The 12937-nt window shown below is 43.1% G+C and overlaps 1 protein-coding gene across 1 annotated transcript in view; it reads right to left on the bottom strand.

The window, feature by feature from the left end:
• The window catches only part of LOC144485739 (IgGFc-binding protein-like), an 80261-nt gene that overhangs the window by 55544 nt on the left and 11780 nt on the right, over positions 1-12937 (bottom strand). Inside the window, exons 19-22 of the mRNA XM_078203848.1 lie at positions 12216-12393; positions 11141-11249; positions 5035-5129; positions 3306-3482 (exon numbers count right to left, since the gene is read on the bottom strand). Of these exons, the coding sequence (XP_078059974.1) occupies positions 3306-3482; positions 5035-5129; positions 11141-11249; positions 12216-12393 (559 nt within the window). The remainder of the gene's footprint in view (positions 1-3305; positions 3483-5034; positions 5130-11140; positions 11250-12215; positions 12394-12937) is intronic.

The raw sequence follows: 12937 nt of genomic DNA, 5'->3' as shown, positions 1-12937 counted from the left end.
TCAGCCAAGCAATCAATGGCAGAGTTATAATTGGCATGAATGCTCTTAATCCAGTATTGGTCCATATGCCCATACATGAGGAATGGCCATTTTAAGCAAAGTTCTGGAAGGCTACCTTAGGGGGAGTATGGATAGAGTCATGAAGTCAGAGTTTTCCGGCACAAAAAGAGATCATTCAGCCCATCATTTCTGTGCTGGCCATCAAGCACCTATCTATTCTAATCCTATTTTCCCGCACTTTTCCCACAGTTTTATTTGCTAAAGTATTTCAAGTGCCCATCTAAATGCTTTTTAAATGTTGTGAAAGTTCCCGCCTCTACTACCCTTCGGGCAGTGAGCTACAGATTCCCAACACCCACTGGGTGAAAAAGATTTTTCTCACATCCCCTTGAAATCTCCTGCCCCTTACCATAAATCTATGCCCCCTTGTTATTGATCTCTCTACTGAGAAGTAAATTTCCTTCCTATCTACTCTATCCATGTCCCTCATAATGTGGTAAGAGGGGATGATGATGGCAGGGAACTGTATTTTTGAGATAATTTTTGAAAATGTAATAATGGTATTAACTTAAATTTATCAACAGCACAATTCTTTGCAAAATTAGAGGGGATTTTAACTTCCTCCATCTGGCAGAAACTGGGAGGAATGAACTAATTCCCAACAGTCTGTTCCCATTCAGCTGTAGCCTGTGATGATGTTAAACTGGGAAGTCGACTCAGAAAACTCAATGGTTAATGTTAGTCAAGGTCTCTTGGCTTATATATTATCGCAAAGTTACTTTAATAGTCTTACAGATAAAACTTCTGATATAAACACTCCAACCCTGCTGCTGGACACCCAATGGAGCCCTAATAGCCAGGTGGTATCTCGGCTGCCCAATCTCTGCAGCCTGTAAACTACTAAACAATTTCTGATCAGCTTTTTTGGCTGGTGAAATTCAAAAAGAAACTGGTTACTAAAGTAAAAGGGCGTTGCCCCGGCAGCTCCCGAATATTTATTCCACAAGTCCCTCTTTAAAAATGAATTCACAGCAGGTGGGTGTTCCTGGGGAAGCTAGCATTTATTGCCCAGTCCAAGCTGATCTTAAAAGATGGGGTGAAGTGCCTTTTTAAACCACTGCAGTCCATGTGGTGAAGGTACATCCAGCAGTGCTGTCAGGTAAGAAGTTCCAGGATTTTCACCCAGCGACAATGATGGAGTGACAACCTTGGCTCAAGTCAGAATGACAATTGCTATGTAGAGGAATCTAGAGATGTGGTGTTTCTATGTGCGGTGTTTCACTTGCTGCCTCTGTCCTTCTAGATGGTGGAGGTTATAGAATCATTGAATCCACAGTGCAGAAGGAGACCATTTGGCCCATCGAGCCTCCACCAACAACAATCCCACCAATCTCCGAACCCATATATTTACCCTCCTAGTCCTTCTGACACTAAGGGGTAATTTAGCATGGCCAATCAACCTAACCCGCACATTTTTGGAGTGTGGGAGGAAACCGGAGCACCCGGAGGAAACCCGCGCAGGCACAAGGAGAACATGCAAACTTCACACAGTGACCCGAGGCCAGAATCAAACCCGGGTCCCTGGTGCTGTGAGGCAGCAGTGCTAACCATCGTGCCGCCCATTAATGAGGTTTGAAAGCGCTGCTGTGAAGGATCATGTTCCTGACTTTTGCCAGACTTCGGTTGTCAAGAAATGAATCATTCATCATAGAATGCCCATTCTCTCACTTTGTCTTGTAGCCTGTTTTTATATGGCTGGTCAAGTTATTCATTCGTGGGACATGGGTGTTGCTGGCTGGCTGGCCAGCATTTATTACTCATCCCTAGTTCCCCAAAGGTAGTTAAGAATCAATCACATTGCTGTGGTCCTGGAGATTTTTTAAAAATTCAGTCATAGGACATGGGCGCTGTTGGCTGTTCGGCATTTATTGCCCATCCCTCATTGCCTGAGGACAGTTGAGAATCAACCACATTTCTGTGGCGCTGGTGTCACATGTAGGCCAGACCTGGTAAGGATGGTGGATTTGCTTCCCTAAACGACATTAGTGAACCAGATGGGTTTTTCCAACAATCAACAATGGTTTATGGTCATCAGCAGATTCTTAATTCCAGATTTTTTTTATTGAATTCAAATTCCACCATCTGCCGTGGTGGGATTCAAACCCGGGTCCCCGGAACATTAGCTGAGTTTTTGGATTATCAGTCCAGTGATAATACCACTAGGCCATCACCTCCCCAATAAGTTAAGTTTATGGTCAATGTTAACTTCCACGATGTTGACGGGGGGGATTCAGCGATGGTAATGTAATTGAATGTCAAAGGGAATGGATAGATTGTCTCTTGTTGGAGGTGTACATTGCACTTGTGCTGTGCAAATGTTGCTTGCCACTTATCAAACCACGCCTAGATGTTGTCCAGTTCTTTCTGAATGCAGGCACTGACTGTTTCTGTACCTGAGGAATTGTGAATGGGACTGAACACCTATGGTAGAGGGAAGATCATTCACAAAGCAGCTGAAGATAGTTGGGGTCTAGGATACATTCCTGTGGAACACCTGTAGCAATCATAGATCATAGAATCCTACAGTGCAGAAGGAGGCCATTCAGCCCATTGAGTCTGCACCGACCACAATCCCACCCTAGGCCCTATCTCCATAACCCCATGCACTTATCCTAGCTAGTCCCCTTGATACTAAGGGGTAATTTAGCATGGCCAATCCACCGAACCCACATATCTTTGGACTGTGGGAGGAAACCGGAGGACCTAGAGGAAACCCACAGACACGGGGAGAATGTGCAGACTCCGCACAGACAGTGACCCAAGTCGGGAATCGAACCCGGGTCCCTGGTGCTCTGAGGCAGCAGTGCTAACCACTGTGCCACCGTGCCGCCTGGGGCAGATATGATTGGCTTTCAAAAATCGCAAAAATCGCCTTCCTTTGTGCTAGGTATGACTCCAACGAGCGGAGTTTTCCCAAGATTTCTATTTATTTACTAGATCTCCTTGATGCCACACTCTGACCAATGATGCCATTCTGTCAAGAGGCAGTGACTCTCACCTCACCTCTTGAGTTCATCTCTTTCTTCATGTTTGGATGAAGGCTGCAAATGAGGTCCAGGACCCTGATTGAGCATTGATGAAAAGGTCACGAGTGAATAAATGCTGCTTGATAGTATTATCAATTACTCCTTGCATCACTTGGCTGATAATTGAGAGTATGTTGATGGGACAGTAATTGAGATTGATTTTTCCTGCTTTTTATGGACGGTGCATAACTGAGCAGTGAATTGCAAAACAAAACTTACGACAAAATGAATTATTTCTCCACTCTAGACAAACTCCTGCTTGAGCGCACAAGTCAGCGTAGGTCTGCAGGGCAAAGCAAAGTGTGGTGGACTGTCCTCCACTCATACACATGTCATAAACACAGTTCTCAAAGTAATTCTCGGGTCGAACTTTAACATGGCATTCTTTGTATAAACCTAGGTACAGCCAGAAAAAAAGATACAACAAATAAATTATATCCTGACAGAAAAATAAATATTTCTAATTTAAACATGCCATTTCCGAACACTTTACCAGACAATAGTAAGAAGCCTCACAACACCAGGTTAAAGTCCAACAGGTTTATTTGGAATCACGAGCTTTTGGAGCACTGCTCCTTCATCAGATGAGTCACCTGATGAAGGAGCAGTGCTCCGAAAGCCTGTGATTCCAAATAAACCTGTTGGACTTTAACCTGATGTTGTGAGGCTTATTACTGTGCCCACCCCAGTCCAACTCTGGCATCTCCACATCCAGACAATCAGGCAGTGAGTGGCCTTGTAATACGCTACACAATGTCCTTGTGCCTTACAATAATTTCAAGCAAAGAATTGTTTTATGATTTGAATCTTCAATCTCTTCCATTATACTAAAGCCTGTAATCAGTATTTGAATATTTCCTGTGACACTGGTCAGACTAAAAGGGATAATTTGAGGTAAATATTTGGATGTCAGATTCCAACACAAAGTAAATAACTTGTTGATTGTGAAATGTTTTGGATGGAGTAATGAGCTACATAAATGCAATTATTTCTTTCTCCAAATAGTGCCTTAGGCTTCCAGCCTGTAATATAATTCCACAGACAAATCATCACGACTTCTGGATTAGGTTGGAGACTACAATTTACTCCTGAGAAGCCATTTTCTGAGTATAAACAATTTGATTCTTACAGATTCCTGTCAGTAACTAGCTGCCAGATATCCAAGACGGTACATAAAATTATCCCAATCCCTCAATTAAAGTCCACTTGCAACTCATAAGTATTCATTATTCAGCATATAAACCATTTGAACTTCGATACCAGGTTGTAACTTATTTTTAAGTTACTTCCTCCTATTTTTTCCCCCATGAAATTGTCTCTTATCTCTTTCAGTGATAAGATGGACAGCTCAAACTATAAATGTTGCCACACTCAGGGATGAGTGTAATAAATATTCTATAATAAATTAAATGTTCACACTGAAAGACAATAAACAGTCAAAGAGTGGCGTGCTCATTTAAGGAAAACTGCATACCAACAGATGTGGATTCAATGGCATGGTAATTAGTTTGAAAACATTGTGGGAAGCAGTTTGCTTTCATTTTGCTTTTCTTTAAAGTGAGACTGATTTTCTTCATTCTTTCATGGGATGTGGGCGTCGCTGGTGAGACCAGCATTTCTTGCTGATCCCTAATTACCCTTAAATTGAATGGCTTATTAGGGCCATTTCAGAGGGCAGTTAAGAGTCAACCACCTTGTTGTGGGTCTAGAATCACATGTAGGCCAGACCAGGTAAGGACAGCAGATTTCCTTCTCAAAAAGGCATTAGTGAACCAGATAGTTTCATGGTCACCATTGCCAAGATTAGTTTTCAATTCCATACTTTTTTATTGATCAATTGAATTTAAATGTGCAATTTGAACCTGTGTCCCCCAAATATTTGCCTGGGCCTCTGGATTACTTGTCCAAGAAGATTAACACTGCATCACAGTCTCCAGAATGTTTGTACCTGTTAAATCTGTAATCATTCCACAAGCGGTATCTTTCTCTGCATTCTCCTTTATATTTGGATCACATTTAAAGTCACTCACACCATGATTGCATCTGTATTTGAAAATAAGAGTGAAACAAGTGGATTGAGAAATATGAAACAATGAGACACATTGCCCAGCTGTCTTGTCCAAACCCAAGCTATCTTTCCAGTTCCAGAGTCATTGCACCTATTTGCATCTTTTTAAGGTTACTTATTTCCACCTTCACTGGTAAGACAGGCACTGAGGGGGGACCTGATAGAGGTCTACAAAATTATGAGAGGCACAGACAGGGTGGATAGTCAGAGGCTTTTTCCCAGTGAGGAAGTGTCAATACAGGGGGGCACAAGTTCAAGGTGAGAGGGGGAAAATTTAAGGGAGATGTGCAGGGGAAGTTTTTCACGCAGAGAGTGGTGGGTGCTTGGAACGCGTTGCCCGAGGAGATGGTGGAAGCAGGCACATCAGCAACATTTAAGAGGCATCTGGATGGCTACATGAATAGGGAAGGAATAGAGGGATACGGACTGTGTAAGGGCAGAAGATTTTTTTTAGTTTAATTCGGGCACCGTGATCGGCACAGGCTTGGAAGGTCGAACTGTTCCTATGCTGTACTGTTCTCTTTGTTCTCAAGCCCATCTGCTGCTGAAAAAAACAATCCTTTGTCATCTTCAGGTTTAATAATGGCAATACTCCCTATCGTATCCTTCCATTCTTGTCCCTCCATAAACTCCAAATTGTATAAACATCTGTTGCTCATATATTATCCTGCACCATGAGTCCCATTTGTGCACCGCTCAGATTCTTACTGGTCCACAATGGCAAAACAATCCCAAAAAGCCTTAAATTAAAAATTTTTGTGCTCCGAAAGCTTGTGGCTTGTCCAATAAACCTGTTGGACTTTAACCTGGTGTTGTGAGACTTCTTACTGTGCTTACCCCAGTCCAACACCGGCATCTCCACATTATGGCCAAGTAGTCAGCAACCTGAGCAATTAGGCCCAATATAAAATTGGACACTTTAAATTATATATATAGCTAAATTGCTTTGACAAGCAAAGCCTGATGGAATGTGGACAAGGTTACCACTGATCAAAAGCCAAAAGGGACCAGCCTCGACCTGTCTTGCACATTGAACAAAGGTACTTGATGTTAGCAATGGAAGAGTCATTATGACCCAAAATCCTTCAAGAAGTACTCAGCCATATCTTGGAAAGAGAATCCAGATCTCTTACATATTGACCAGAGACTCTTTCTGACCCAAAACCCATCAGGAGGTACTTAGCCAGAACAATTGAAAAAGACACTGGGGGCAATCTTAGCAGCTCATCACGCTGGTTGATCAGCGTGGCGAGCCTGTAAAATCGTGAGAGAGGCGATAAGCCAGATTCGTGCCCAGTTTCTAGCCTCTCACGATCTTACCAGCACAGGAGGTCTTCACTGGCGAGGATCACGTATGTTCTTTACAACGGGGATCTGATATGATGGCTTCGCCAGTGAAGCTGGAGGCCACTGAGGCACCCCTCTGGGTGGTTGGGAGTGGGTGGGGGGTGCAATGCCCCTTGGACAGTGGCAGCCTGGGACCCTGCCAGTGCCAGCCTGGCACTGCCCACTTGGCACCCTGGGCACTGCCCACTGGGCACACTGGCAGTGTCCACCATTCAACAGGCAGTGCCAAGGGGCAGGGCCTAAGGGGAGGGGCAGGGCCATGATGGGGTGGGTCCTAAAGAGAGACGGGGGGTGGGGAGGGGGTGTGCACTGCGCATTCTGCAATTGGGGATTGGCTGGGCTGTTGATCGGCCAGGGGAAGGGGAGAGGCGTTTCGGGGCGGCCATCGGCTGAGGGTGTGGCAATCAGCAGGGAGGGGGGTGGTATCTGGGCAATATCTGGTGGGGTGGGGGTGCAATCGGCCAAGGAAGCCAGCAATTGGGGGGTGGGGGGTGCGATTTCCAGCAGGGATGGGGGTACTGACAGATCTCTGTGCTACTGCACAGAATATTGAGATATCTGTGCATGTGCAATTGCATCCTCTAGTGTGAGCAGCTGGCTTTCTGGCAAGAGTAGACTCCACTCCTTCAACTGGCATCAATCATACTTTGCCTCTTTTTCTGCACTAAGTGGCATAAGATCATGTCTGAAAGCTGCAATTCTCTCCCGTTTTCACGCTTGTTCAGCAGTTAGAATTGATAAGATCGCCCCCAATATATTTGTGTATTCCCCAGCTTCATTCAGACTCCCTGCTATTAATCATATCTTGGAAGGGAATATGTACACTTCGAATGACCTGGCCTAACCTCAATGGGTGCTGTGACCCCCATCCTGTGACTTCATTGGCTGAAAGCTAGAGAACATTCCAGAAGGGCTCAAAGAGGGGAATAAAAATTGATATTTTAAGACAAAACCCAGCAAAGACTCAATTGGCCTCGCGTGACCTGTGATGATGGAAGAGGACATGCGAGATTCACCTTTGTACCAAGAAAACCCTGAGTTCATCTGTCAATGCGAGCTCAGTGAGTTGAATCCAACAGCCCAGTCAACTTCATCATGTTTATATATGTTTTTCAGGCAGTTGGAAAAGTTAACTTAATTTTATTGTGCAAGAATTGTTTCTTTAACTTTTAAGTGTTTTAATAAAGCTAAATGAGAACCACAGTAGTTTTGTCAGATTCATAAAGTAGAAGCATCTGGTCTGAAATTGTTAAGCACAGTGTTCAACATGTCCAGAAGGCAATAAAGTGCCTAATCAAAAGATGAGTTGAAGTTCTGCAAACTTACATTGAGCTTCATTGGAACAGCATAAGACCATAAGACATAGGAGCAGAATTAGGCCACTCGGCCCATCGAGTCTTCTCCGCCATTCAATCATGGCTGATTTTTTTTCTCATCCCCATTCTCCTGCCTTTTCCCCATAACCCTTGATCCCCTTATTAATCAAGAACCTATCTATCTCTGTCTTAAAGCCACCCTCAATGACCTGGCCTCCACAGCCTTCTGCGACAAAGAGTTCCACAAATTCACCACTCTCTGACTAAAGAAATTCTTCCTCATCTCTGTTTTAAAGGATCATCCCTTTAGCCTGAGGTTGAGCCCTGTGGTTCTAATTTTTCCTACTAGTGGAAACATCCTCTCTATGTCCACTCTATCCAGGCCTCGCAGTATCCTGTAAGTTTCAATAAGATGTAGCAGGCTGAAGACAGAGAAGTCAGCATGAGAATATTGTGGAGTATTAAACTGGCAAAGAACTGGAAACTCAGGGTCATACCTGTGGAGTGAATAACGATGATATAGTTCTGTGGTGTATGGTCTACTCCTGCACCCATTTCTTGCATTCTTGTGTTCTACTACCAGCGATATATTTCTTTCAATTCTACATACAGTATTTGCTATTCACATTGCAGTCACCTCTACTTTAGTGGTGTTTTGCAAAGCAATCACCCAAACTACATTTGGTCTCCCTAAAGTAGAGGTGACTGCAGTGTGAACAGCAAATACCGTATGTAGAATTGAAAGAAGTATAAGTATATCGCTGGTAGTAGAACACAAGAATGCAAGAAATGGGAGCAGGAGTAGACCATATACCATAGAACTATATCATCGCTATTTTACTGTTCCTGGGTCAAAATCCTGGAACTCCCTCGCTAACAGCACAATGGGTGTAACTACACCACATGGACTGCAGCAGTTCAAGAAAGCGGTTCACCAGCACCTTCTCAAGGGCATTAAATGCTGGCTTAGCCAGCACAGCCCACATCCCATGAAAGAATTTTTAAAAGCCCTCATCGCAGGGACCAATTTAGTGAAGGCATGGTCAGATTGCTCATCCAGCCTGCAGGTTTTCTCTTCATCCACACAGGTAGCAAGCACCTTGTTCGTACCTATTTGTCAAAGCCTGAATTTCCTTCATCATGTATGCTGAGTCCCCATAACTACCTGACTCGCAGTCACAACCTCCAGGCCCTGACCATTGACCAACCCTAAAATTCTACCTAATCTGAGAGTTGTGCCTCCTGGAACAGTGTTCAAGTAACTCTCCCCTTCCCTGATGTGCCACGATGTCTGAAATGAACCAAAGTTGCTGAAGCCACAGATATTCACCTCAGATATAGTTGTCTGGGATTGCAATGTATTCCACAAACTCCCACATGTTACAGTCACAGCACGTCACGAGCCCTGCCATGTCTGTCTAACCTTACTTAGTCAATTTGTTATTTATTTATACTGCTGAAGTAGTGGCAACTCTCCTAGCTTGCAGACAAAAGAAAAACACTCACCAGCTACAGGAGGCTGAAAAAAAGATATAAAAAGCTACACCTCTTTCCCCTCTGCACTGAATTCCCATCTGCACCCAATTGATGGCTTAGCACTCATCCCTTGTCTCACTCTGTACTTCTTTTTGGGGCCTTGGTGAGGAGAGAGGAGGTAAAAGGGCAAGTTTTATGTCTCCTGCAATTGGATGGGAAGGTGCCATGGGAAGGCTTTGTGGGTGTTTGACGGTGGACCAGGGTTTTGTAGAGAAAGAAGGTCCTGACGGAATGCTGGGAAGGGAGGGGAAGATATGTTTGGTAGTGGCAACATGCTGGAAGTGATGGCAATGTCAGAGGGTGATCCTTTTGTTGTAGAGTCTGGTGGGTTGGAAGGTGAGGACAGGAAAATCCTATTGTGGTTCCAGTGAGAGCAGAAGTGTAGGAAATGGGTCAGGTGCAATTGAGGGCCATGTCAACCAAGATGGGGGAAATGCTCAGTTTAGGAAAAGGAAATACATGTCAGATACACTGTTGTGGAAGGTTGCATCATTATAACATCTGTGATGGAGACAGAGAAATGGGAGAATGGAATGGAGTTCACACAGTAAAGGTGTGAGGAAGTGTATTTGAGAAGGCTGCATGAGTCAATGGGCTTGTAGTAAATATTATTTGAAAGTCTATTTTTAGAAATAGAGACAGAGAAGTTGAGAAGGGAAAGGGAAGAGTCAAGGATAGATCATGTGAAACTCACAAATGGGTGGAAATTGAAAACAAAGTTGACAAAGTTTTCCAGTTCGGGTGAGAACAGGACATGACACCAATATATCAATATACAGGTAAAACAAATTGGGGGAGGGGGTCCGAGGCTAGGACTGGTAAAAGGAATGTTTAACTTACCCTGGAAAAAAAGGCAGACATAGCTAAAAACCATGCAGATAGCCAGAGCAACACCTTTTATTCGGAGGAAAAAATGTTAAATTAAAGAACAAGGTCAGCCAGGTGGACGAGGCAGGTGGTGGACGGGGAATGGCCTCAATTCAAGGAAGAAGCGGAGAACCCTCAGATTGTCCCAGTGGGAAATGGACGGATAGAGGGATTGGATGTCCACAATGAAGAGAAGATGGTAAAGACCAGGAAATTGTTGAAATGTCATAGGGCATCAGAAGAGTCATGGATGTGGGTAGGGAGAGACTGCACAAGGGGAGAAAAACTAGATTCAAGATAGGAAGAAATAAGTTCAGTGGGATAGGAACAAGCTGAAGCAACGAGTCTGCCCGGACTCATTGTGGATTTTGGAAAAGAGGTAGTTGCAAACTGTTTGGGGCTGGGAATCTATGAGGGGGGAGCTGTGGAGCCAAGAACTCCAGAATAGATGAGGTGAATGAGAGTCCTGGAAAAAATAACTTGAAGTTCTGTGGAACCATGGTCCAGGAGGATGTGAAAGAGGGACTGATCTATTGCATCCCCACCTAATCTCTCTACCTTTGGGTTGACATTGATTTTCCTCATTCCTCTATGAATTGGATGCTTTTTAATGCTGAAGGAGCTATGAAGATGCAATTTACAGCTGTCTGATGAAGCGAGAATATGATAGTCAGCATGTTAATCTCTTAAAGGAATCTTCCTAATTGTGCTTGGTTTTATTTTGTCTGGAAGCTACACCATGACATTTCTGGCAGGATTGTTGATCAGCAACAGAGCATTGGATATCTATTCATTCCTTCGTCCAGCACTAAGCACCTTCTCAATGGGGTGGGCAATAAATGTCTTGCCAGTGACACCCACTTCTCAAGATTTTTTTTAATTGTTACTTGTAAGAACTAATTTAAGTTGTGTGTACTTACTCAATTACTCCATCAGGTACTTGCCAACTTTCCCCTAGTTTATTAGAATCTGTTGTAAGGCTGCCATTAGGCATAATAATATCATCACTCGGGTCACCATTGTAGTTTCCTAAATCACACAAAAAGACACAGGATCAGAATTTCTACACTTTTTTGTCACTTGCTTGTTTTTTTTTGATGCTGCCATACTGCAATTTTGGCACTGGTACCATGCCAAAAATTGCTTTTGTTCCAAAAGGGCAAAGTCCCGCAGCCAATAAAATAAATGGCCAGCTAATATGTGTTAACTATGTTGGCTGAGGGATAAATACTGAGTAGGAATTAAAGAACTCCCTTGCTGTTCTTCAAATAGTGCAATGGTATCTTTTATATTCCTGAGAGGGCAGATAGACTCTTGGTTTAACAGCTCATCAAAAAATGCCACCTCTAAAAATGCTGCACTCTCTCACTGCAACGTTGAAGTGTCAGGACTCTGTTATTTACTCAAGTCTCTGGAGTAGGCTTTAAATCCACAACCTTCAGATGAGAAATGCTCCCACTGCTGGCAGAAGAGGTTAGGAAATACCTGTTGCACACAAAGTTGAAACGCCCCACCAGAAACAATGATGAAAGCAATCGACAATGGTTTCATGGTCATCAGTAGATTCTTAATTCCGGAATTTTTAAAATTGAATTCAAATTCCAGCATCTAATGTGGTGGGATTCGAACCCGGGCCCCAGAACATTAGTTTGAGTTTCTGAATTAATAGCCTAGCGATAATACCACTAGGCCATCACCTCCCCTGGATGCATACATTAAACCATAAATATGCCTATGATGAATAGCTGTCATTATACATTAGGGGCAGGATTTTCCATCTGTGCTCACCCCAAGACCGGAAAATCTCACCCGAGGTCAATGAACCTTTCCATGCTCGCCCCCCCCCACCGCTACAATTCTCAGGGCAGGCGGGACAAGAAAATTCTGTCCTCGGAGTGAAACAGGAATGAAAAGCTACTATTTTGAAAACATTTAAAAATAAATATAAATACACGTTTGTGTTAAAGATTTGCTCATTATGTCTACAGGACCTACCACACATGCCACAGAGCAGTCCAGCATACGTAGATGGTATAGACACATCAACATGGTGGATGCCATCAAACCTCACCATCAGGCCAAAGTCAGTCTCCAGTAAAACATAGGCACCACTCATCCGCACTACCAAGAGATTTTTAACTGATATGGGCAGGTTTACTCTATTTCCATTCAGCTAAGGAGAGAAAAATATACTTACTGTTTACATAAATAACAAGCCAATATGCCTCATTCATACAATTACATCAAAGAATCAACTATGGTCACACAAGCAATATAATCTCAAACTCAGATCAGTAATTAGATTATCATTTCTAGAAAATGTTATCAGGATTTTGTTAAGTTTTTATGATACAATTTATTTATTTTCTTTATACTTCTAGTGCACAACCTAGACTCCTTAAACTATGAACATTTTGTATTTAATAAAATGAGTTGCTTCAGATATAAAACTGATATCATGTCTTCCTGGCAATGGCAGGTATTTGAACTGAACCTGTTGGATCTCCGGTATGCCCTGATTATATCATCATTCTGTCATGTACTTCATCAGATCTGGTGCAGAAATACTGCAATTAATACTGGAATATTGGAATTAATGTGCAATAAACTGTGCAAATAAATCATTCATCATAGCATTGTGTTTCCCAACTTGTTTCCATGAACAGTACCTTACTCTAAATCAATGAAAGTGGCCCCCAAACCAAATGCAACGCTAT

Source organism: Mustelus asterias, chromosome 3 (genome assembly GCF_964213995.1).
Source record: "Mustelus asterias chromosome 3, sMusAst1.hap1.1, whole genome shotgun sequence".
NCBI lineage: Eukaryota > Metazoa > Chordata > Chondrichthyes > Carcharhiniformes > Triakidae > Mustelus > Mustelus asterias.
This window is presented reverse-complemented; position numbering and strand designations above follow the sequence as displayed.